Below are 26,350 nucleotides of genomic sequence, written 5' to 3' on the forward strand. Positions count from 1 at the left end.
TTGTTTGTTGGTTTGGGGTTTGTTTGGTTTTTTTTTTTTTTTTTTTTTTGAGTTGATCATTGTTGTTAGCACTTTTTGTTATTAATACTTGACTTGAGGAGTTCACAGGCTCTCTGATGTGTGTAATATTGCCAACAACAGAACAAACAGCGTAATCTCTGATGGTTGGCTTTTTCCCAAAACAACCACATGGAAAGGTTAATTCTGTCTGAATTAAAGAATTTTATTTTGTGCATTTCAGAAATAAGTGAATAATGACATTTTTCTAAAATCAGTTGTTGCTGTTCTAGACAGACACATGTAAAACTCATCTTTCCATTTTACATTACAACATGCAGTGCCAGAATGATACATTATTTCACTTGAATTCTCAAGTTAATAATCTTTGAATAAATCAAGAGCTATTAACTGTATGAACACCAGTAACAGTCAAAATTATTTCCATTGGGAGGAAGAAAATAAAAAAGATGTCTCAATACCATATAGATCAAGAAACACCAACTAGAACATGATGGATTAACAGTTCTTACTATGTTCTTTAGTTTATTTCTAAAACATTTTACTGATTATGACTTTGCGTTACTAGAAGTTATTGAGTGTATAACATAAATGATACTAACAAACAAGAATACAGTTCAGGATGAGTCAACCTGTCACCTCTTTTTAGGGGATAATGATATAGAATTTATCTAGGCGAATACCAGCTCATGTAAGTGTTAGATTTAGCATTGTTCGCTTCCCTCTTCATTTTTAAACTGTCTGGCTCAACAAAGCATTGAGTAGCTTTCTGATTAAAAAACAAAACAAAAAAGAAACAAAACAAAAAAACCCAAAACCAAACAACCCCCTCCAAACCAATAAACCCCCACCAACTGCCCCAACAGTTATAACCTCAAATCTTACTTTTGTTGCTACTTAACAGCAAAGTCAACCAATATGATACATATTTTTTCCTATTTAAAACATTTATCTTTCACTAAAACTAATGGTCAACTAATCAGTGCAGAAGCAACATTATAAATGGGCATTTTTAGAAGTTCCATAACACATGTATCTTTGTGAACCCAGTGGTGATTTATCTTTAAAATTTTACTATTAAATTAGGAAAAAAACTAGCAGTGACAAATATGCAGTCTCTATCAGCAGTGCAGTTTGCAAAATAGTGGAAAGTCATCTATAATAACATAGGAAGGCTTTAATGAATAGTTTTTCATGTTTGTTTTTTTTCCAACAACGAAAAGGTGACCATATATATCATTTGATACCGTGTGGAAATCTTTTTCAACAGTCATAGCTCTTAAGCTGCACTTCCAATTTTAAAACATTTTCATCAAGCAAGAACAATTTATCCTGCCATATTATTCCTGCTTCCTAAACCATAGGAGATACAAAACATACCTTGAAATAATAAATGAGAGATAATTATTTAGGGAAACAGTAAAAAGCTAGTGATACAGTAGGACATAAACCTCAATATCATTATCAAGAATTTTGGAAAGTTCCATACATTATGAAAAATACTTTATATGCCTCTTGCACAATAAAAAAAAAATAATCCGTGGCTGACATTTCAGTAACATTTTCAATCAAATGACATCTCATGCATTGTGTCGAGAAAATAAAAATTTCCCAGCCCATGAGCAGCAGCTCAAAAGTTGACATACAATATAGACCTTCCCTAATCGTAACTTCTAAGTACTGAACACTTCAGCAAGGGAGTTCAAATACTTACTAACCTTTCAAACTAACAGTGTGAATATAGCTGCTTCTTACAATTCATCTATCTTCAGTCTATTAACTTGCCCTTAAACGTATCTATCTGTAACACGTCTCCTTGAACAAGACAGCACGCTTCCGCTGTACTTCAACAGGGCACAGAAACTTTAAAATACGGATACAATAAAATCTTGACCTATGTGTTATTAGTGCATTATAATTACATCCTGTGTTTATTTTTTTCATCATATGTTGTCTAACATTAAGAAATGCAATATCAATTTTGCTCCCCATCCCACCCCGTGATGTGGGAAGCACCGTCAGCCTCGCCCTCTACCTGTTTACTGCACGAAGATGGAAAAATGGCATGAATAGAGAGTTGAGAATTACCAACTGCACTTCTGTCAACGACCCTTCAGTTTGGGAACACTGAACTGAACTCCATAAGGGCACACAGGCATCCAAATATGAAAAAACATATGTTTTGCATCATGTTCACTGGATGCTGTTTCCAACGAACAGCACATAGAGGTAGCATGCTTATTCTTATTGGTGTAATTTCAGAAGGCCTATAAACCTCCTCTTCTCTGGTGGTAGGCTAATATCTTTCCCACTGATGTTAAGTGTTTCCACCTGCTTCAACAGAGCTAGGATTTGCCTAAGAATAAAGGGCTGAGGTGACCATACCTCTTCAATAAATTAATTTAATTAAGCAGTCAAGCACATTCACTTCTGTATCTTTGGCCTCCCCTAACATATATGCTGTGCACTGTATGCACATGCGTATGTTTCTTACAAACTCCTCACGGTGAAAAACAGATTTACATGAAGAAAGAGGTTTCCTGCATGGCTCACAGTGTTTAAATAAATTTAAAAATGGATTAGCATAGGATAATACCTCATTATTGCTTGAGTTAACTCTCAAAGTAGTTTTAAGTTTTTTTTATATATATATATATATATATATATCTTCAAAGGTTGGTTTATTATAGTATTCGTAAACTTTATTTCTGTGGTTGCTTAATGGAGTGTTCAGCTGAACACATGCAAAAAAACCAACCCTGTAATACAGTCCAGAGAGATAACATATTATGCCTTCATTAATGTATGCTGCTACAGAACAAAGCATACCAAACTCGGGAAGCTATAGGTTAGTCTATTCCCCTTTAAGCATGCATTTGCAAAATATCCATTTACTCTTGAAGAAACGAAGAAAAAAAAAAACCAAACAAAAATGTAAGAGCTGTGCTACTTATTTTTAGCTCATGAAGAGCCACTTCGTTACATTAAGATTTTATTGAAAAGTCTAAAAAAATACCGCTACTTAAAATTAAGTTTGTGCATGTTCTTAAAATTGCTCCTTACTAAAAGTTTCTGCATCAAGTGTGCACTGCAGTTTTATTTTATTGTCATGGCCTGATTTTCAACAAACAAGCTCCCCAAGCCCCACACAGTTATAGGACATAGAAGCTGCTGGCATTCAGCATCTTTGAAAGTCAGGACATGGCTTAAGTGTTTGTGCAAACAGGACGTTTCCCTTGCAGTATATGCCAAGTGTTGATTTATGCCCAATAATAAGACCACAGAAGTTTCATCAAATCAATCAAAATAAACTTTTACAAGTCATAAAGGATTTCAAGGATAACACCAATCGACCAGGCCTGAGTTTCACAGCTAAAAGGGCAATACTGTCCATTTTCATTGGTCAATTCTGGGAGCCCTTTCCAAGATGATCTGGATAAAATAAAAAACAAGCAAACAAGTATTGTTGTTAGATTATACATTGAAATTTAAAGAACATTTCATTTCAAAAGCTTTTAGAAGATTATCTCAGTAGAAACTGGAAACCATGACTAAAGGTCTCTTGTACTACAGGCACAGTATGTTCTTTAATAACTGAAATCTATTTCAATTTTTTTTTTCTTTTCCTGCAGCTGGGAATTGTAGTTTTATGAGGACGTGCCTCTCCTTCAAAGTAGGCTTTCTTCTACTAATAATATCTGAACTTACTCTGCTGGCTCCTGTTGCTCCTGTTTCTCATTCAGGTAGTTTTGCAGTTGGAAGACTATGAATGATCTTTGAGATAACTGAATGGTATTCAAACTACACTTGAAACTGTATTATGGTACTAAAGAGAGATAAAGGCTGGAAGATAGTGTGACTACATAAGCCTTTTTTCCCCTCCATAGGCATAAAAAAACCCTCAGAAACTAATGTACTTACAGAAATACTCATATGTAGACCCTGTTGCTACATTAATAATTCTATACACAAATAAAATATCAAAACAGAGTAGAAGTACACTAATTAAGTAGTAAGACAGAAAAAACAAAGAATGTTACCAAACTGCAAGTCATTTGATAATATTACCAAACAAGACACTGGGACAAGACACTATGTAAGGCAAAGTTGCTTAACATCCCTTTTCTTCCTCCCCTGGTCAAACCCTTCTGTCTTGACCAGTCCTACTGAGTTACTCTTATGGGTGCAAATAAATGCATATTTGAAGTACTGCAGAAGAGATTATATGGAATAGATATCAAGGGCAAGATCTTTGTTTTGTTTGTTAGTTTTTGTTTGTCTCAAAATCCTTAAAAATTAAAAATATAAACAGACGATAAAGGGGGAAAATAGTGTGGGTTTGGTTTTTAAGAGGGAGAACTCAAAAGGCAAAGGAACATTTCAGAGCCATAAGCAAGCTCCTCTGCCTTATTCGAATATCAAGCTTATTAAGATTCTGACACACTGTCATACTAATTTCCTCATTTATAACACAAGAAATCCTAACAATATTTTGCATCATCTTATCTGCCACAATTTTACTGTGTCACTACTAGTCCTTTAACTATTTTGTTTTGCAGGTTTTTTTTGAAATATTTTGATTTTTAAAAAAACAACTCGCCATAGATTTTTTTTTCTGAAATTCATTTTTTTTGTATGAAATGAGATCCTGATTTTTAGGTCAGGTTTATTTCACCCAGTCTTCACATGGGTTAGCATTAGTAATTCTGCAATCTATAAAAAAGCTCTAGATCTCAGCTGTACCTGAAACCTCACTCGAGCTCTGCAATAGCACATGTAGCACTGGACTTTATATGTAGAAAACAGATGCTATTTATATTATAGATCTGTACTTTTACATGCAATTGGATAGTGGATACCACTAGCTTGAATGAATATCTTAAATGTGTGTTAGCTGGTGTCTTACCTTTCAAGGTGAACATAGTGGCGAGAAAGAACATTCTTAATCATAACTACAGTTTTTGCATATATCTCTGGACCAATCAGCTTTGAGAAGTACAATTTTGCACGAAGAAAATATCCAATCGGCCACAACCATTCCTAAGCAAAGAATGAAAATAGATTATTATGATAGCTGTCAGTTTGAAAAGGTGACAGCACTTTTTCTAAAATTGAAGAAACTGGCTCTTACAGGTCCTTGGTGATAATTAAAACCTCTGGCTACATTATAGTTGTCATTGTCAAGAGCATTATCATATACTCCACAGTAAACCATGTCACTGTAAGAAAGAAAAAATAAATTATGCAAATAAAGCCTTAACAAAAACAATACATAAAAACGGAAAGCAAAAATTGTTCATGGCATTTACATTTAATGATGGTTAAGTTCGGGAATTCTCCACCAGGTGCTGTATTTCACATGATAATGGAATTCCAAACACAGTTTAAGCTAGTAGGAAAGCAGTTAAAGTCTTGGAATGACTTGAATTCATAATTTTGCCCTCCTGCTTTCACTCAAACCATAGTGCTGTGCACTGTATCATATATAAGTATATATCAAGACACAAATTCAACATCTTTCATGATACCAAGTTTTACTTGCTTACTGTGGGCATCCAAAAACACCTGGTGATTGTCTACATAAATAACATCAATTGCACAGACTTCTAGAACAGCAAAAAAGTTGTTCTGGAAGTATTTATTGCAGCCTTATTTCACAGGTATATGTGACGATTTTAACAAAAGAAATACTACCCCTAAGTGTTAAATAATTCCTACTGTCACATTTTGTAATTAATGCTTATTCTGATTTCTACTATACTTACTCCGGGTCTAAGGTTTTCATGCCTAATGGACCAAGCAGTTTTTCCTCTGCTATCTGCAGAGCTTTCCAAGCTCTCTCAGGTGTGAACAACTCAGGGGCCTAATAAAATAATAAAGATTTAATGAGTAAACTCTGCACATGTACACACATAAGACTATGTATATAAATGCAGAAGATCACAAAAAGCCTAAGTTCTGTATTACTAAATCAACTTCTGAAACCTACCAGCTGGAGTAAGCAAGAGGAGAGAAGCTATCCAGTGATTTTTTTTTAAAATTTTTATTTTAAATACACTTGTCAAGTATTATTACTGAAGCTCTTTAGAAACCCAATAAAGACAACAAACAACCCATACATTTTAGCTAATTTGACAGTAAAAGCAGCCTCCCAAACCTAACCTCAAAGACATTCTGAATATAGTGACCACTGCAAATCTATCCTAGCTATATACTGGACAGCAGTTGCATTTAGGCAAGTCCTGTCAAGGAGGTATTTTTAGGAGATGGTCCAAGATGGACCAATATGAAAAGCATGGGAAGGAAAAGCTTTCAAAAAGTTACTCTAAGCAATGTATGTTCCTGATACAATGTCATGCTGATAAACTTTACAATGCAAGCTTAGTTCAATAATAAAGAAAATTTTAAGTGCAAATGCTTTCCCCCTCCCCTTGCCCCCACTTACCACAACCATTGCTATTGTAAAATTTGGCCTGAGTTGGTAATCGCACCATGGACTTGAAGCTCCATAGCTGTCCTTATAAATTCCACGTTTGTGAACAAGATTTGGATGTTTCTCATTAGGATCTGATGGGTTCTCAGAGACAAAGAACAGCCTTTCAAAGTGTCCTTGAATTTTTCTGTTCCACTCATCATATGTGACAGTCACCTCTTTTCCTGCAAGATGTTACATACAAGTTGGGTTTTTTTTTTTTTGGTTTTTTTTTTTTTTTTTTTTTTTTTTTTTTTTTTTTTTTTTTTTACACACAATATTTCCTAACTTGCAGTTAACTAGGAGCAAACAGTATGAGGTACTGTGATCTTTAGTAAATATCTAATTGATTAAGTTTAAAATTTATAATTAACATTTCAGCATGGTAACATGTCAACTCTTTTATAGTACTTGGTATACATTCTCTTGCTATTTTGGAGACTTCAAAGAGAGTGTCAAAACAAGGATAAGTGTCACTTTTAAAAGCTTTCTCTTCCTGAATTCCTGACACTTAACATAACAGGAGCAGACCTAGGATAACCTCTCTCCAGCTGGTGATTCCCCATGTTTAGGTCAATTCTACAGTTCACAGGAACAGCTCACAAACTTCAAGTGAGACTAGAAAAACATCAGGTTTTAGTCAGCAGGATTGTGCTAGGGATATCTTCCTGATTGAGACACACATACATCTTAAATAAGCAATGCTTTTATGAAAGAACCAAAAATAGTAAAGAATTGTACATTAGTTCTATATGAGGTGAGTATAGCAGTATTACACCCATTTTTCTTAAACTGTAATTGGAATATAGCAAAAAGGACAATACTACCAAAATTGAAATATGGGGGGTGAGGGGATGGGATGGGATGGGGGGGAGGGGAGGCAGGGCAAAGAGGCGGGAGATGGGGTGGAAGAGAGGTCTTGGGTCCTTTTACTTAGCATTCTTGTAATGAATAATCATACATAATACACAATCATTCTATTACTTAAATCCATTTTGAGAAATAGAATTTAGGCTCTGAAATTCCTTTGTAATCCACACCTTAATACATGGAATAAAATATCTGAAATATTGACAACACAATATCAACATTTTTTTTGTAGTAACAGAAGATTTTAATCATACAAGATACTTTCCCAAGTTTTTCTCCTTTTTCTCCTAAACTTTATTGAGTAGTTTGATAATCACCCCTGATGTTATACGGCTACCATTTCATCATTTTAGTTATTTTTATACTCCAGTAATACAATTATGAGATATGTCTGTTTTTACCATGTCTTTTTACAGTGACTCCACGGAATGGAAACACATCTTTCCCAGATAAATCCATCAACCAGCGAACAGCCGACTTGCACAGGCCAACAATTTCCACAGCAGAGCCATCTCTAAAATAATAATGATTTAAAAAAGCCCAAGAATTACTTTAAGAAGGCTATTAAAGTTCAATAAGTAACTGGACAAAAAAATAATGTGTATCTTATTTAGACACGTTATTTTTCCCTATTCTCCTACTGTTCTCATATTTCTCCTGTAGAAGCATGCCAAAGTTCTACAGTATTATAGTGTTTTGTGAATAACAGTTCCATCATAATCACTACTGTCATAATTTTCTAAACTTCAGTCATACCTCTCTCACCAATATTCTCTTGAAAATGAGAAGTCCTTAGACATTGCAGTCTGTCCTTACAAGGCAGCTACTCCATGCCTTTGAGTTTTAGCTGTCCTTCTCCATACCATTCTTTACGTCCTTCTTAAGACCAGCTCTCCACGTAACACTCAAGATACAAGTGCATCTTGCAGGTGCAGGGTTTCACAGAGGCAGAACGATGCCCTCTGGCTTGTTCTAAAAACCTTTACTGATGATACCCAATATTCACTTTTGTTATTGGCTTTTTTGTCTGCTGCTGTACACTAAGATATGATTCCAGAAAGCTACCAGTGACTCAGATTTCCCTCCTGTGTTGTAGCTCAGTTCTGATCGCATTGTGTGGGCATAGTTTCGACTAGATGCGTATCTTAGCTTTATCTACGCTGAAGCTTATCTGCCACTTTTAGGCATGCTCAGTTTTATAGGATACTTTTGAGTTTCATGAAGGGCCAAAAAAAAAAAAAAAAAAAAAGAGAGGAGAACACCAGTATAAGCGGCCCGTGTCAATTTACTTTTATTTAGATCAGTAGGATTCCACCTGATGAAGAATCAAGGGAGGAAAGGGTGGAAAACACATGAGGTTTTCCATGAGCTAACAGTCAGGGAACAAGCTTCATTGTACACTGGCTAACAGATAGTTTTTTTCTGTACAATAGACTAAATTTAACATGGCATTATCATACCCAGGTAATTTTTACAGATTTAAGATAATTTTATACCAGTGGTTAAGAACATGAAAAAAAATGATCAGACCCAAACGACTTGATACTCTGATGTCAAAACTGCATTCAATACAGAGGTTCTCATCTGCACATGCACTTTGGTAACTTAGGTAATATTTCTGCCACAGTAGGTTACTCAAGTCAGAAGTGAAGCATTAAGATAAGAAGTAAATGCACTTCTTGGACTTGATTCTTTTTTCAGGTGATACTCAGATAATCACCAAATGCATAGATTTTATATTATATCATATTGGGTTTTACTGCCTGCTTGATGGACAATTTTTCTCCAGCGTCACCACTTTACCCTCCTTAGGGCAGGTACCTCAACCTCTCTTGGTTCTCAGTTAAAATGCCTGACTTGTCATGCAAGACAATGCTTTCCTCCAGTTCTGACCCACAGATGGTAACTGATTTGAAACTGATACTGTACTTAACTCAAGCAGGAATGCCTGCAGCAGTTTGCTGGCACATAGTAAATAGCTTATTTTTAAAATCTTTAATCTCAACTTTAAAAGCTCAGATGTTGTAGATATTTTTGAATTCTAAGTAACAAGTATTCAAACAACACAATTATCAGTAAATATCTCCTATAATAAGTCGAAATAACAAAGTACTATTAGTACTACAAGTATATGATTTTACCTAAATTACATTTTACTACTTGAATTCAAAAGTTGAGTCTTTGGATGGAGCTAAGACTGTGCCAGAAGCTGAGGGGTTCACTTGCTAAAAACACACCTTTTTTTTCTTCAAAAAAGCACAAAGAAAAAAATTGCCATTAATATTTTAGTAGGCAGAAACATGTAGAACATTTGAGAGATAGCCTCTCAGATGTATTAATGGAAGGCATAGTAGGTCTGCAGAAGAATTTCAGTGAAAAAAAATAAATTAAAACATTCCCCTCAAAAACCTGGGTTTTGTACCTTGGAGTAGCTGGAATTCCTCTGTTGCGAGCTATATCACTCTCTCCCATTTTATCCATCCAGGTGCCACAATTGAAGCGGTTTCCTCCAAAGACAAAGCCAGTTTCATGGTCAACACCTGCAGTTACATTAAAGCCTGCCAAGCAAGAATATCACATGTGGAGTCTATATTTTAAACAAAACCAAACCCCAACTGCATCCCCCCGACCAAGCCTCCTAAATAAACAAAAAAACCCTCGGAACAAGAAATCTGAGGTGCGTTTCTGAAGGCAACCGTACATTTTAAGTGAACTTTTATTTAAAGATAACTTGTACCACAACATATAAACAGTTGCTGATAATAAACAATTAATTAGACACTTTTTGAACATTAAAATGTATTTAAAGTAATGTAGTTTTAGTTTTACTAAACATAATTAGTTTTTCAAAAGTATACTCAATAGCTAGAGGAAAAGAAATATAAAATATAAATGCCACCTTTTGAATTGCATAGTAAGTGTTCTATATATGTTACCTTCATCTCTCATGTTTTGATCTATCTGCGGACCAGCATTCCTTTCTCGAAAATTTATGCCTTCCATGTGTCTTTGCATTGCTTCCTGTATTACTTCATAAAGTGGCTGATCCTAGATTGATTGCATGTGTGGATGATAACGTGAAAAGCAAGAGATGAAAAACTAGTAGAAAGGCTCTAATGTGCAAATAATAGCAATTCTTAGCCTCTAGTTTATGATACTTCAAAAGAAAAGCATCTAACATTTTTCAGTAGCATCTTTGTCAATGGCAATACATTGTATACAATTTTTAATATAAACATTTTTTTCAGGACAAAAAGCAAAGAAAAAATTTATTAGTAAAGCTGATGGATTTTGTTTGTCCATCCCCAACCCCCTGCACCTGTCTAATCATCTGATACAGATGTAGAGAAACGCCTAAAACTTCGAATTCTTGCACTATAATCAAATTTCATCATAAACAACAGATAGCAACAAGTTCTTGTAGCTAGAAAAATTACATCCTTTCATTAAAAATATATAGTTGTATTAAATACTTAATTCAGAAGTGATCTTTACCACAGTGCCTGCAGGCTGAGGAGGAGAGTCATCTCTTGGGTACATCCTAGAAACTGGACACCTGAGAATGTCTAATCCATTTGGAACAATTTTACAGTAGTCCTGGATACACTGAAGCCACCACCATACAGCATCACGACAGTTGTATCTGGCATGTGTCCCCTGGCCAAGCAGATTGGGAATGAGTCCATGTCTTAAAGTCCCACCAAATGCTAAAATGATGTTTCTAGAACAAAAGAAAAACACAGTATTGACTAAGTTACTTTCAAGGCCATTATTGGACCAAGTATTAAGTACAAAGCATACAAGTTTACCTTAATAGCAAGGTAAGTCAAGGGGACAAACAGGGTCTTAAAGACAGAGGCCAAACGTTTGCTGTTGAAAGCTACAGATTACTTCATTTAGCATGAACTTCTTTTACAGTAAAAGGTCATCTATTCCCTACAAATTCCCCAACATGAATAGATTTAAATCAGTTTGTATAACACATACAACATCTGCTAATATGGAAAAGCTAGTTTGCTTTTTTGTAGGTAGTGATACAGAGCCTAAATACAAGTCCCGCTGAGGTCACAGGGAAGGTTTTTATTGACATTGTTTATGATTACCCTGGTATCCATTCGGATGGGTGGGGTGGAATGGGGACGGAGGGCAGGAGTAGATGGGAATTTCCTATTAAAATACAGAGAGGTGACAGCAGCTGAGGTTATGAGAAGTTTCATTTGAGAACTGTTGTGCATACATTGCAGAAAACATGGATTCCAACTAGCTTTAAACAGAAATATAAACATACTAGTAGACTGCAGATCTTACTGCATGAGAAAGGTAATAGTTGGCCAAATGTACAATACCATAAACACATGATAAACTAAACCAAATAATTTTTATGTTTGTATCATGGGGCGAGCTCCACCCAAATGAAAATATTAATGGAAATATCAAATCAACATATCTGGCTTGTATCTGGCTCATTTGTCAGGATAAACATTTACAAACAGATTGCAGATTGTTAAGAATCCATACTTAGCTGATTTCTGTTATTAATGGACAAATATAAAAAAATTAATCATGATAGACATGCAATCACACCTTTCTGATTAAAATAGTATTATCTTGCTACTTCAAGTTTTTACATAAATAATTTTGAAATTATTGCTCAGCAACAATGGTGCAAGTACACGTGGAACACAATCACTTTGTTTAAGGATGAGCAGTAGTGTTACAGGGGTTAAAACTACTTTATCTGTACAGAACATCAACTTCATACTGGTGCTAAGAAAGGAAGAGAGATTCATTTAAGAAGTACTTTTAATTCTACTTGAGAAATCCCAAATCTGTCTAGGGCCAATAAAGTTTTATACTGCACATCAATGGTTTCTAATAGCTTGTGTGTCATCTCAGGTTTTGAGAGCATGCCTTTTTCCTAACTACCTGCAAAACCAAAAAGAACAAAGAATAAGTCAGTCTTACCTTGCTTCTAGATAGCGCCCAGTAACTAACATTAAACCTCTCAGTGCAATAAAGGTATCCCTTCCCCAAGAGCGAAAAATTCCAGAAGAAAAGTGAGGTAAACCTAAAAAGAAATATTGTTCATCTCATTTATTGATATGGCAGAAATCTCCAAGCACATGTGTATGTATAAAATAACCAGAAGTAAAAATATATTCACATTTATAATTTTTTTTCCTAGGTTAAGATATTTAAGGTAAATAATTTTCTAGACCAAGTGCTTGATAAAGTGAAAACCTCATTTTAGAACAATTATCTTCTAGAATTTCAAAGATCTTCTAGACCACACAACAGAATTTCTAATATCAATAACACAGTCACATTTAAATTTTTAAATCATGTTCTAACTTAACCAAGTGCCATACTTTAATTAAAAAAAAAAAACAAACCAAAACAGAAAACCAACAAACAAAGAAGCCACGACGATGACAAGATTTGTAGCTCTGTTGACAAGAGTTTATGTGTGAGAACTGGGCCATCTCAGCAGCATCAAGAGAATAAGACTGGAGAGCTATGAATTTCTTCAGCCCCAAATTCTTCTCAGCCACTATAAAAGCATTCCTGCTTCTCTTTTCCAGCAGCTTCTAGAACTATATCTTACTGCAAACATCAGATGTAACTCGAAGAATGATTCTGACTGATAAAGTGTAATAATTACAACAGTGAGGTCCATCCTTGTCCCTTCTTCCATTTATTAACTTTTTCAATCTAACAAACAAAAAATCCCATATGGTAAAGTTTCAAAAGAGCCATCTGTTGTGCATACTTGATAGAGCAACGTTTTAACTTCTATCCTCTTTTCCAAACTATTTTCTAATACTCAGATATGGCCTCCACACCTCCATAATTTTAAGGCAACAGCACTTGAGACTCACAACACATGTACAAGTTAAAAATCTCACAGACATAACTACAAATGAATATGTGAAGGGAATATTCACAACCAAACCCTTTACTATAATTAATCTTTATGGCCAATGGAAGGGAACATTGTGCCTCTGCGCTTCTAGGCAGCACTAAAGCAGGCAAATGGAATGTTACTAAAAACCAGAAACTAAAAGCAATAAAATTCCATGAGAGAAAGACAGCCAGCAAAAAGAAGAAAATAAACACCCCAGTGAGACAGATGCCATAGAATCTGTGGATGTTAAAAGTTTCTATGGTTTCAGAAAAGACATGGGCCAAGTCAGAACAAACTAAATTATTTCTAACCCACTAAACACAGAGATAATACTTTTGACATAGGAAAGTACCCAATTCAAAGACTGCCAGATGCTGGCAGAACATTCAGAGGTATAAACACTGTTTGCTGCCTGCTTTTGTGCTCTTTCATTTTGGAGACATTTTCAGATCAGGCATTCTTCTGGTCTGCTAATGGTTCTTTTTCTGAGAACTTGTAAACAATAAATTCACCCTTGTACTCCATTACAATTCAGTTCTTAAATTCATGTTTAAAAAAGATAAACTAAATCCTATTATGCTAAGTATATTCATCTCAAGCTAGTCTTCTGAAAAGAAAGAGAACATATATGAGAAAAGTGGATATAGCTAAAAATGTCTCTAAATAAAGCATTTATTATCTCCCTACCTGCCAAGAGCAGTAACAAAATGGTTGTCCCCAAAAAGTACTGCTAGACAAAACTCCCATATTTTTAATATGGGCAAATGTTTATCTGAAACACAAACTGAAACACAGAGGAAAAGTGAAGAAAATTGCTACCTACATTTTATACATGGTTGCTGACATACAGATCCCAAGCGCAATGGAGACAATTTTAATATAGTTACCAAAACCAGTTTAACTGTCCTGGAAGACTTTTTTTTTTTTTTCCTTTTTAAGATGTTGTCCTCACTTACCAGCTGCCAAGGAAACACAACACTGTTCTTTCTCATTTGTAATCTCATTCAGCCTATAGGGAACATCATGTAAGGAAGGAGACAGATCTGGCAGACAAGAATATTTTCCTATCCCACACATCTGGACTGAACCCATGGAAAGGTGTTTAACAAATGTTGATCCATTCTGCACAAAGCTGTAATTCAACATAATTAAATTAAAATAACTTCGCATTCAGCAATATCAGTCTATAAAATGTACCCTTTTTCATTTAACAAAAGACTATTATAATTACTATGCATAATAAATATAATAAACTAACAATGAATTAATATTAGTATTTTACATTAACTAATTTTGTACATAAGCTTTAATTTGTACATCACTTTTTTCCCCACCACAAAAAATGAGTGCCCAAAGTTAGCCTTAAATTTTAATTTATTAATGCCAATGGGAATGTTTATGTCAAATGTTTCTAGGGAAAAGGGGAAAAAAAAGAAATTGGTTTGGTTTACTTGATGCTTACATACGGACCTAAGACCTCAAAAATACAATAAAAGATATTTTACTATGAACAGAAGAAGTTTTTATCAAACCTAGCCAGTATTTTTAAAGATTGCCACATTCTTATATATATATATATTCATATATATAAAAAATTGGAAAACAATAAATCAGTTAACACATTGTCTAAAATAATGCAACCTGCATTCCCGACTAATCTCGAAGCATTTTCATAAAATACACTACTTTCCACATAATTTCACAGCCATACCAAATTCTATGCCCGTTTTAACATCTGTATTTTTTCAATACAATATTGATTTGTAAAGAATGTTCCTAGCTAGAATAAAGCCTCCGTAAAAATCAGTCTCCCTTCCCCTTCCAAGAAACAAAGGAGCAGCAGACACTGAAGATTAAAGTTATTCCAATAACTAAGAAAAGTGCTCAGATAATGAAGGCTATTTAGCTGTGTTAGATAAGGAATGCTGAACAAAGCATCAGCATCAAGTACGATCTCGTATTTTCTTTTTTTCCCTGAACTTTAAGGCATCATTGCAGCCATACTAAAATTATAGCAAAAAAAGTTCCTGAAGCCTGGCAGAGAAATGCTGGCTTAAGGTTTCCTCCTCCTATTGCACAGTAGTTATAAATTCAAACCCTGGGTAGACATCTGAACTCTCAGCCTTTCAAACCATCACTGTTAGAAGATGGATTTGATACTCACTACTAATTTCACCCTTTTACATTGAAAATATTCCAATTACATTCTCCAGCAGATAAAACTTAAAAGGTGCAGATATCTCTACAGCTCTGATTTGCCAAGCATACCTAGACATCTGATGCCATCCCACATCCAGAAGCGTTGTGTATGCACCCACTAATATGGCATCAAAGTAACATGGGATGAGGTAACGTGGAATTCTCTTTAGGTAGACAAACATGGCCTTCAACCATTTACCAACCTATTAAAATACAATATAATTAGAACTCAATGACAGTAGGGTTCAAAAAACCAGTGCTTTCAGGATCCATCTAGTTAAAGTATTTGCCACAGTTTTTGTACGTGTATTACACTCAAGTTATGCTTGACCACCACAAAGATGAGGTTATCTTCAGTTATTAATAACACCACTAGCATGCAACCATTCATGTCTAAGAAGTTGTCCATGCTAAATATTTGTGGTAGAATTGCTTGTACCTTCCTGCTCCAAAATTTCAGCTCAGACAGATGAACTCTAAGAAAAGTAGTAGGGAAAAATCTGTACTATATCTGTACTATGACATAAATAGGCAAGAACATCAAGTATAGAAAGAGATTATGTTTTGCTAGTCTTGTGGAAAAACAACAAAAAAAGATTATAAAGAAGCAATTAAAACTGAGTAGCAAAGGAAAGCTGCAACTCCAAAGGCATTAATATGATCGAAGTGTGGGAAGGAGGTTTCTCATTACTTAAAAAGACAGGTCTGAAGAGATGAAGGTTGAGACCAAGGATAGAAAAATTATCAGAAGGTTAAATTACGTATGGCCATTAGTGAAAATGACAGCAGATCTGGGCCTAGGATTCAGGATTCTGGAGCATGTGTCACTGCAAAGTGTTTGACAACTGCAAAGTATTTATCTTCTTTCCTTCTAGTACTGTTAAAGAACATCATGACAACCTACTAGAAAGTCACTGAAGATTTAAACCTTGCAGATCAAGAAAGTATCTGACAATATATTTACGTGACCACTCTATACTTTTAACCTGGAAATTATGAAGGGAAAGTTACTTATGAAAACAGTGAAGTTGTAAAGTTTAGTTTCATGTGACTTCAGTATACTATAGGTACTTCTCTGCAAAACAGAACTCAAAAAATACACAGGAAAAAAAATTTAGCAACAGTCTTTGAAGAGCAGTAAATCTGGCAAGTATCAGACTAACTTCTTTCTAGAAAAGCTCCATCTCTAAGGTCAGATTCAGCATTCACTTCAGTACAACATCAGACTGCTTTATCCATTCTTCTGCTTTGTATCGCTATACTTGACTTCAGGAACAAAATGAAGAATGCTAAAGCCTTTAATCCTATATTAATTATGTAAGCTACCCAAATCAGGTCTTCATCTTGTGAAATGAATAAAGCAATTCCCGTGCAGGAAAATAAAATATGACAAAGATAGAAAAGGATGATATTGTAATGCAGGTAACTTAAATCTCAGTAATTCCTGTCTTCTCAACACTTGATTGTGCAATCTTAGTATAACTGCATCATCATGACGTATGCCTATGTATGCATAGCATTTATGCCCTCTTTTGAAAGTACTTAACTTAAAAAAATAAAGAGTTAATTCCTTTTTATTTAAGGAAGAGTAATAAACAAACAGGGAAGGACCCCTGCAGGCCTTTATATAAGAGCTAACAACTCCTCTGTGCCCTACGTATTTTCACTTTCCTTGTGCAGTCTATTCTTAAATAGGATTGAGGAGAGGGAAGAAAAACATATTAACAGTTTATTCTCCTAGAAGAAATTCCCTAGACAGGAAATATGTTATAGACAGACTGAATTTAAAAATAAACCCATAATTGAAAACTAGTAATTTAGAACCTAAAAAACAAGTAATTTAAAACCCCAAAATCACCAACTAAATATTTCTACTCACTTCTGCACAGGCGCCTGCACGTGAAATCAGACGATTACTGACATAATCAATCATCCAGTCTCCAGATCTTAAATTATCACAAAATGGATGACCCAAATCATTCTTTGGTCTAATGTCTGCCATCACTGACATTAACCCTGAAGATACAAACCCAACGCTGTATTAAAAGACACACCATTATCACAAACAGCCATTACAATTCAGGATGAAAAGGTACACAGCAACAGATGCTTTAACTGGATTTAACTGTATTGCTTCTCTAGATTTGCAGAACGAATTAGCACAGAACTCAATTGTAGCTTCTGCAGTGTAACTGTTATGTAAATCACTGTGGAGTAACTAGCATGATAGAATTCGCACGTCTGATAAATGATCGACACTCCTCACTAATCTAGCAATGCCTAGGGTTTAATTCATGTGACTTCTCACTGGAGGTCTATGTATTTTCTTTTTATTTTAAAAGCAAGGGCATTGGTGTTAAAACACATATTGAAACTTAATTTTCCAGCCCAGAGCATCGAGAATGAGGGTTCTTGTTTTAGTATGCAGTTTCCTGGGTACAACACTGATTAGTAGCACGGTCAAGCAGAAGGAACTTTACTGGTTTTCATCCAAGCAATGGCACTAGCCATACAACAGCATTAAGATATGATCTAGATTGAACAGCTCTATTTTACTTTTTTCCCTTGACGGAAAAAAGAATGCTAAAACTATTACCTTGGAGGCCTGCATACTTCAGCGGTGACCAGTTTGGTATATTGTAACAACCTCCGCCATCTTCTTGTTCTTCTGCCTCACACCTATACAGTACTTGATTTAGGTCAGCCAAAGTTAGTTTAGATGCAATACTGAAAAAACAGTGGAGAAAAAAGAATTTCCGAACCCAAAAGCAGCATTAGTAGGGAAATAGAGAAAGGATTTCACAAACAATTCTACTATCAGACTTACATTAAAATAATTAAATATATACAACTCTCTCACCTCTTAAATCTTGGACATTAAGAGCCTGATTTTTCAGATGTTCTGCTCAGATATGGCAGTATTTATTTAGAAACACAGTATTAAGTATGAACCCCGAACAATCATACCCCACCACTGACAAGTACTCCAGGTTAGTAAGTCTACTTTAAGCAGCAATTACACAGAACGTGAACAAAATAGCCTAAGAAGTTTTTAAGTATTAACCCTGCTTAGTATTGTACATATATATTGCACTCTGACAATCCAATCGATCTGTAGTAACAAAAAACCTGCCTCACTTTCAGTTTACAGACTGCTCCCACTGTAGCACTCCCAGTTCTACTTCAGAAACTTAAAAGAATACTCACGAAGAAAATAATGTTTTTAATATAGGTGCTGAATGATCATCAGGAAGACTTCCAGATTTAAAATGAGGACTGAACTGGATCAAATGATTGCGGAGTACACCCACAGCCTCTTGTGCCTTTGGGTCAAGACTAACTCTGTAAATATGAAGGCATAACTTATAGAAATGTAGCACTTAAAATAACTATTCCCAAGTCTCAAAACAATGAATCCTATCTTCTATTTTAACTAACACAGCCATTTGGCAATTATAGTAACGTACCTGAATACTATTACACTTCCTGGTGTTAATTTTTCAAATTCTATTTCTTGAACAAATTCATTTGGCCCTTTTATGGCAGTTCCAGCTTGCTTTATAATTTTACTGTCTTTAATCTTAGAAAAGAAAACACATTTGCAACTGAAATTCAGTGTCTTTTTTCTAACATAAAAATAGCATAAATTACAAAATATTACAACAGAACATGGGTGAAGGAGGCTAGTTACCTGGATATGCTCTCTGAGTTCCATTGTGAAATTAGGCAATCCATTTATAAAGCGTTCATCTTTTTTATAAGGACTAGCAGTTCTCTCAATAGTCCTAGCCTCAAGTACTACTTCCTCTATTTTTCCTAAGAAAAGTTAAATCATGTTGTAGTTAAGATACTTTTACTCTGAAGTGATTATTTTGAAAACATGAAGTAAAACCTAAAACTAAAAACCTAAATATTCAAAATATAAAAGTCTCAGTTGTATAGCTAAAGAACAACAAAACATGACAAAACATATGAGGAAGTATTTTAAATATCCTATAAACATCTGTTACACATTCGCCGGCTGTATTGTATTTAAAACTGCAATTTTCTCATTTTATAATAAATTAACCATTCAAATCAGTCAACAATTATTGAATTACAACCTGTCTTTTGCTGATCACCAGCTCTGTTAGTTTCCTTATAATCTGTTAGGAGACTCTATTAGATTGGTTTCCAAACTGCAGCTACAGATCATTTATCCTAAAATTGTAACACCTTATATTAATATTCAAGTATTCTAATTTTCTATATCCTTTCAGTAAGCTACAAACTAAGGTACACAGGTCTTACAACCACTTGTAAATGTCTTAATATAAAATGTGACTGACTTTAAAGCAGGCACACACATGCACATGAAGAACTGAGTATACCTAAAAAGCCACTTTGGAAAGCTTCTCTTCAGAAATATGGCCAGGTAACGTGTAGAAGTTGTTATACTTTGCTACTATTAAGTATAGTAAATACTTTGCATATTTCATGAATATTATGTATTACCTATATAGTCTCTTTATATTAACTTACGCAGTACAATGTTGTTTCTTAAGATATATTTTAAAACCACAGAAATAGTCATATATAAGAAAGCTGAATAGCAATGGCATTGACAAATATAAGATTTTAGTCTTTTTTCCCAGTATAACACTTAATAAATAGTAATCATCCCCCCCCCCCCAACTCTGTACAGTTAACCATCTTGCTGTTAACTACTTCTTACCAGGTCACAAACAAGACAGTAAATAAAACCACACCCTTATGGGGAGCTTATAGCAGGAAGTATACTCAGTATGAATGCCTTGGAAAACCCTAAGCAAGATAATTTTGTTATTGTTTCTTTAACCCCTTTTAGGTACATACATGTTAGTACATATAAAAGGAGCGGTATATACTGAAAATTCTCACATAGTTTTCATGTGTTTGAAGTTAAAAAGCATGGAACTAGAATAACTTGAATTTTTTGTACTCCTGACATCTATTGATAAGAAATCAGATTACCTGGGATACACATTTCGGGTACTTCTTTACTGTAGAAGGAAGTTTTAGGATCCCTGAAAGCAGTTCGACTTACAGCCACAACAGACTGGTGTGTGTTAGGACAGTGTCTTGTCACTGCCACTATATCTTCATCAACTTGATCTACATACACCTAGAAAAGATACACCATTGCAACAGTGCTCATTCAGAACATAAATATGGAGAAATTGCAATGTCACCCTCACTTCTTGCCTGATTAAAGCCTTTAGCCCCCAGCTCCTGATGCAGCCTGTTCATGGCCAGCCTTCCTGCTAGAATTCCCGTTTGCAAATTAACTTCACCAGGAGACAGTTGTGCTGCTGGATTCCATTTTGAATAAAACCTCTCTTCAGATACTACAGAGATCTGTAAAGAAATTAAGATTTAAGCAAATATCAAATACTCTGGAAAAAAACCAAACCAACCCAAAACCAGCTGGTGGTCTCAACTACATAATCAGTTCAAGTTTCATATGAAATTAGAGAATCCAAAGTAATGCCAGCTAGTAACTGCTTGGAATTTCAAATAAACAAAGTTAAACTTTATTCTTGTCCTAGGACATATATTTTACATTTTTAAAAGTAACTTAGGAGTTAAACTGTAGACACATACCTGGTGTGGTACTAGTTCATCATAGCCTTTGGTGCTTCCTGTAGCACAGCATGCCATGGAAACAATCATTGCACTAGGAAGAGCATCATACGCAGACCGGTGCTACATTAAAAGATAAGTAATAAATAGTGAATTTAAGACATAATTCATCCCTCCCAATTCAGCATACACACTTTAACAGAGGAATTGCTAATCACATGATCATCATTTTCTCAATCACAATGGAATTATTGAAAAAATTACCACACAGGAACTAATAAAAGCAACGTAAGAGAAATGCTCAAAAATAAGTCCTCCCATTCCCATCATCCTCTCTCATTCTCTCCTGTAACACAGGAGCTTAGGAGAACAGGTTAACAAGCAGAGACAGAACCACTTTAGTAGCTGGAACGAAAGAATCAAAACAACTCATTAAGTAGCTTTATGTACTTTTTTCCTTTGAAAAACAAAAGCTTGAATGTCAGAGGGAGTTGTTATAAAATTTTGTTCTCTGCATGAAAACCTGAAGATCTGAAACACATTTTTCACACATACCACTCAGGAATACATCTACATTGCACGAAGCCCTCCCATGGTTCATAAATATCAATTCAGAAAACATTAAATGTAAATTTTGGATTTCAGTTTAGGTGCTCACCTGAATTGGACATTCATTGTCATGTGTAATATCCATAAACAGTGCATGAGCAATAGCTGGCATCAAAGGCCTCAAACGTGGCTGAACAAAAGAACCAACAGGTTCACCTCCAAAACGATAAACTAACCTTCCCTCTTCATGGCTATTATAAGCAGTCATTGCCTCTAAAGAACAAAATAGGTAAGTGTTTGCATAAGAATAACTACACAAAGAATAACATACACAAAGATGTTAATGCAGCATTTTACAGCTGTTAGTTTATTGTGCTCAATCATTAAAAAAATGTTAAAAAAAAAGACATGTAACTATAGTCTCCAATGTAAATACACAGCCTTGGATTATTCTATGTACTATGATGTATTAAGGTAGAGAAAGCTAAGGGGAAAAAAGGGGAGAAAAAAGGAGAGACCTTTAACTTTCACACAGGCTTTAAGAAACTCATGCAACAAAAAAAATCAGACATGATGCAGCACTTGCATAGCAGAACTGTGCTACCACTTCTTTTTCTCTTGCTAGAATAAGAGTGAAATATTTAGCCTTCTGTAAACTAATGTAGGATGTCTTCTCTTATTTTACAGCTAGTACTGTATTTTTTGCTGAGTATGAAAAAAGTCACAAAACAAAACCTGTACTTCTGATTACACAGAACATGAAATTAAAAGTGCATGATCCAGAAGAAACCTTTTCCTTGGAAAAAGCACGTCATCTATAATCTCTTGTTGGAAAGAGACCACACGCACAGCAAGCCTACCTCTTATTAAGGAGGTAATGCCCAGCCTATTCACAAAGACATTGTCCAGCTCCTCATTTCCTGTGAACAGTTCAGCCACTACATACAAATCCGCTCGCAATTTTCTAGCTGTGTCCAGCATGTACTGCAAAAAGCACAGCCAAAAAAGCCACAAAAAGGGGAAAGGTAGATACAAAAAAGGACAAGTTTCAAAGCTAGGCAGGGATCAGACAAAAGGAAAATGCCATGCAGCAAAGACAAACAGAAAGCCAAAATTAAGGAACAAAAAAGTTGTTACACAGAAGAGGACACACAAACATAAGCAAAATCAAGAATTCGCATACAACACAGGAGAAGTTAAATAGAACGTGAAGAAGAAAAGGTAGTTGCATAAGCAAAGAACAGGAACATGTAAGAAAAAAAGCATACCAATGTTAGTTTCACATTAAGAACTCCAAACCATACATGACAATCCTACATAATTTTCAACTGCTTATTGTACCTCTAATCAGGCTGGTAATTCCCAGGCGGTTGACAAAAACATTGTCAATGTACTCACTGCCCGTGAAGAGTTCAGCTATCACATAAAGATTAGGTCTGACTGATCTGGCTGTTGCTAGCATCTCCTATAGATCATAATACATTTTTAATGCAAGACATCCATTTTCAGCTTTGTAGGTGCAATCATTAACACCGCAACCAAACACAAATGAGTTGTTCATATATGCAGTTCATTTAAAAATATTAATAACAGGTAATATTCATAAAACCATGTTTATATTTTACAGATATTATTAATGGACTAAGTAATTCTAAGAAATTCTCTGAAGACTTCAAGCTAATTACAACTTTGTTTTTAAACAAAACCATAACTGAAAGTGCAAGAACAAAGGTTGGATAAAAGAGATACCTGTTAAGGTAAGAAATCTGAGGAGGACTTTAAGCCTTTGAAGTTACCATTCCAAAAGTAGTAACAGTAAATGGAAGAATGGCAGAAGTTTTGAAATGGCTGCATTTAAGAGCCACTTACAACTTTTGTATGGACAAATCAGCTTGTTTTAGAGAGCTCTTCATAGATTTAGGTAAGCTCTGAAACCAAGCTAAGACTAAGCACTAACAAGCTGCACCATTCAAATCTACTATTTAAAGCTAATTTAGTAGATAAGTATAATTTCTGGATTTAGTCAGCTCCACACTATACAATAAGCACTAATCTTAGCAATAAGCTTGCCAGACTAAACTTTTTGCATGTGTTCTTTACTGACTTTTAAATTCTGAATTAAACAGGAAGTGGTTTACTTCCCAGCAATAGGAAAATATATATGGCAAAGAAACACTAAGACCTTCAACCAAGTCTTGGCAATGACCCCAGGTAAAACTGACACACTGGATACTGGCAGTCATTGCAATAAGTCCATAGCTACTGAGGGAAAAGTTAGCCAGGTTCATCTGCATCTGCAATACTTCAGCTAAAGCGGAGAATTAAAGATAAAATAGCTGCACCACTCTACTGTTTAAAGTAGCTGAAACCATATCTAAACATCACCAGTCACAAAACTTTGCTTATGCCATGAGGACGATTTATTCACACCTGAACTCTGACACGTAGATCCTGCAGATTTTGTAGCAACAGTGCAGGACTTATTTCACAGACAGAAGCTGCTTTATAATAAACATGCTTAATTTTGCGTACCTCAGCTACATGAATAGGCGTTGAGTGACAGTTGTCAAGACGAACACCATGGAAATATTTAGCAGTGATTTCAGTATATTTTTTCATATGAGCCCAGAGGTATGGGCAGTCTTCAGGTTTATTACCATAACGCAGTTTCACACTGTCACCCCAACAAATAAGCTCTCTTCTCAAGTAAACATTGGAACCTGTAAGGGAAAGAAATTCACTACAGTGTGTATATCTATAGTATAGAATATGCACCAAAACAAAAATGTGGTATTTAATTTTGTACTACTGAAGACTAGGAGAACACTGTGATGAAGAGTGAAAATTCTAACAATAATCATATCAACTCAAAATCTATATACCCTCACTGATGTACAGTTTCAGACTACTCCAAGGAATATTTAACTTCTATAGTGATAGTGAAATAATTCTTCAGATTGAAATCAAATTCCTTTTAATTCTTCAAACTACTATAAAAACTGTACCTGAGGAAAAAAAGAAAAAAAAAACCAGCAAACAAATGAACAAAACCAGTAGTTTGGTTGTTTATACTGGCCAAATTCAAAAAAAGCATCTCCCTTTGTTACCATAAACAAACTGCCACAGCCACAAACAAAAATTTTACCATCTGTTAACAGCAGACTGTGATGACATAAGGCAAATTTCTTAAGTACTTACGCAGGTAGATGACTTAAATAGACAAAGTCCCTAAGTAATTTTTTTCATAGAACGTGTTGGGTTGGAAGGGACCTCTAGAGGTCATCTAGTCCAACCCCCCTGCAGTAAGCAGGGACATCTTCAACTAGATCAGGTTGCTAAGAGCCTCATCAAGCCTGGCCTTGAATGTCTCCAGGGATGGGGCCTCCACCACCTCTCTGGGCAACCTGTTCCAGTGTCTCACCACCCTCATTGTAAAGAACTTCTTCCTAATGGCTAATCTAAACCTTCCCTGCTCTAGTTTAAAACCATTGCCCCTTGTCCTATCGCTACACGCCCTTGCAAACAGCCCCTCCCCAGCTTTCTTATAGGCCCCCTTCAGGTACTGGAAGGCCGCTATAAGGTCTCCCAGGAGCCTCCTCTTCTCCAGGCTGAACAACCCCAGCTCTCTCAGCCTGTCTTCACAGGAGAGGTGCTCCAGCCCTCGAATCACCTTTGTGGCCGCTCCAACAGGTCCATGTCCCTCTTGTGCTTTTTGTGTGGAGGATAAGTATTTATCCTCCCTCTAGTGTAGTTTCTTATACTATTTTTTGCCTTTTTGATGCAATCAATAAAAAAAACACACTTTAAATCTCAGTTCACCTGTAATATACTTACCACACAGGATGTACTGATGGAGGTTTAACTGTGACAAAGACTTAAATAATCAGTCATATCTAAAAATGTGACTTCTGTCCTATATAAAACACATATTTGACAATGGCAGTAATATAATTTAAAACAATAAACAAAACCACCAAAAGCCCACACTATTTGCAACATGTAATATCCAGGCACAGTCATGGACTTGTCAATAATCAGAACCCATGTAAGAGAAATACAATTATCTTTGAGTCATCGGTCTTCTGAAGGTCTGCTTATATTCATCTTATCTAAACCTGATCAAAGCATGAACAGGGTCAGCACCACTCAGGATGGGGAAAACAGAGCTACTCCATTGCTTTCTGCTACTCCTAGACCAGCTTTACTGATGCATCACCACAGTTATTTTGGTGGTTGAACCTTTTGAATTAGATCAGGAAACTCGTTCAGATGAAATTTAATTCTGCCTTAGCAAAGAGATTATTTTTCAGCCAGACTAATTTCACATTACGGACACCTAAGTCATTGGACACCTACACAATGAAAGACACACAGCAAAAGTAAACAGCTAGTAAGTAAAGAGCAGAGATTGTGAGCCACAACTACTACTAAAAACATTCACTTAAGCACAGCCTAACTTTTAGGTTCACTAATGGAAACATAGCTACGTGGACAGAAAAATTGGCTTTCTTTGGATGTAACACCATGATTTTTTTTAAGGGCCACTTACAGAACTAGCTGCATTTGTTTTACAATTCCTGTATTTGTGCCCTTCTGTATAATCTTTTCACACTGTATTCTCTGTTGAAATAATGTGTGACATTATTGTCACACTGCTGTGTGACAAGCACTGGCTGGATGGACAGTCCCCAAGAGTGGTGGTCAATGGAGTTAAATCCGGCTGGCGGCCAGTCACA

At 35.3% G+C, this 26,350-nt stretch overlaps 1 protein-coding gene across 4 annotated transcripts in view; it reads right to left on the reverse strand.

Moving 5' to 3' along the window:
* Positions 1 to 202: 202 nt before the first annotated feature.
* AGL (amylo-alpha-1, 6-glucosidase, 4-alpha-glucanotransferase) overlaps positions 203 to 26,350 on the reverse strand; it is a 40,777-nt gene continuing 14,629 nt past the window's right edge. For 3 of the 4 annotated variants that reach the window (XM_054211251.1, XM_054211250.1, XM_054211247.1), the window contains exons 12-34: positions 24,147 to 24,334; positions 22,956 to 23,079; positions 21,724 to 21,887; positions 21,087 to 21,188; positions 20,688 to 20,840; positions 20,457 to 20,607; positions 19,156 to 19,280; positions 18,932 to 19,044; positions 18,672 to 18,806; positions 18,061 to 18,191; positions 17,344 to 17,480; positions 15,534 to 15,667; positions 14,222 to 14,397; positions 12,326 to 12,428; positions 10,856 to 11,081; positions 10,297 to 10,408; positions 9,783 to 9,918; positions 7,762 to 7,874; positions 6,464 to 6,675; positions 5,784 to 5,881; positions 5,150 to 5,237; positions 4,925 to 5,058; positions 203 to 3,450 (exon numbers count right to left, since the gene is read on the reverse strand). In XM_054211251.1, the coding sequence (XP_054067226.1) occupies positions 3,333 to 3,450; positions 4,925 to 5,058; positions 5,150 to 5,237; positions 5,784 to 5,881; positions 6,464 to 6,675; positions 7,762 to 7,874; positions 9,783 to 9,918; positions 10,297 to 10,408; positions 10,856 to 11,081; positions 12,326 to 12,428; positions 14,222 to 14,397; positions 15,534 to 15,667; positions 17,344 to 17,480; positions 18,061 to 18,191; positions 18,672 to 18,806; positions 18,932 to 19,044; positions 19,156 to 19,280; positions 20,457 to 20,607; positions 20,688 to 20,840; positions 21,087 to 21,188; positions 21,724 to 21,887; positions 22,956 to 23,079; positions 24,147 to 24,334 (3,173 nt within the window). In that variant the 3' untranslated portion in view covers positions 203 to 3,332. Of the gene's footprint in view, positions 3,451 to 4,924; positions 5,059 to 5,149; positions 5,238 to 5,783; positions 5,882 to 6,463; positions 6,676 to 7,761; positions 7,875 to 9,782; positions 9,919 to 10,296; positions 10,409 to 10,855; positions 11,082 to 12,325; positions 12,429 to 14,221; positions 14,398 to 15,533; positions 15,668 to 17,343; positions 17,481 to 18,060; positions 18,192 to 18,671; positions 18,807 to 18,931; positions 19,045 to 19,155; positions 19,281 to 20,456; positions 20,608 to 20,687; positions 20,841 to 21,086; positions 21,189 to 21,723; positions 21,888 to 22,474; positions 22,599 to 22,955; positions 23,080 to 24,146; positions 24,335 to 26,350 lie in introns of all 4 variants that reach the window. The other variant, XM_054211249.1, reaches the window with a different exon arrangement.

This window comes from Rissa tridactyla, chromosome 8 (assembly GCF_028500815.1).
Source record: "Rissa tridactyla isolate bRisTri1 chromosome 8, bRisTri1.patW.cur.20221130, whole genome shotgun sequence".
Classification (NCBI taxonomy): Eukaryota; Metazoa; Chordata; class Aves; order Charadriiformes; family Laridae; genus Rissa; species Rissa tridactyla.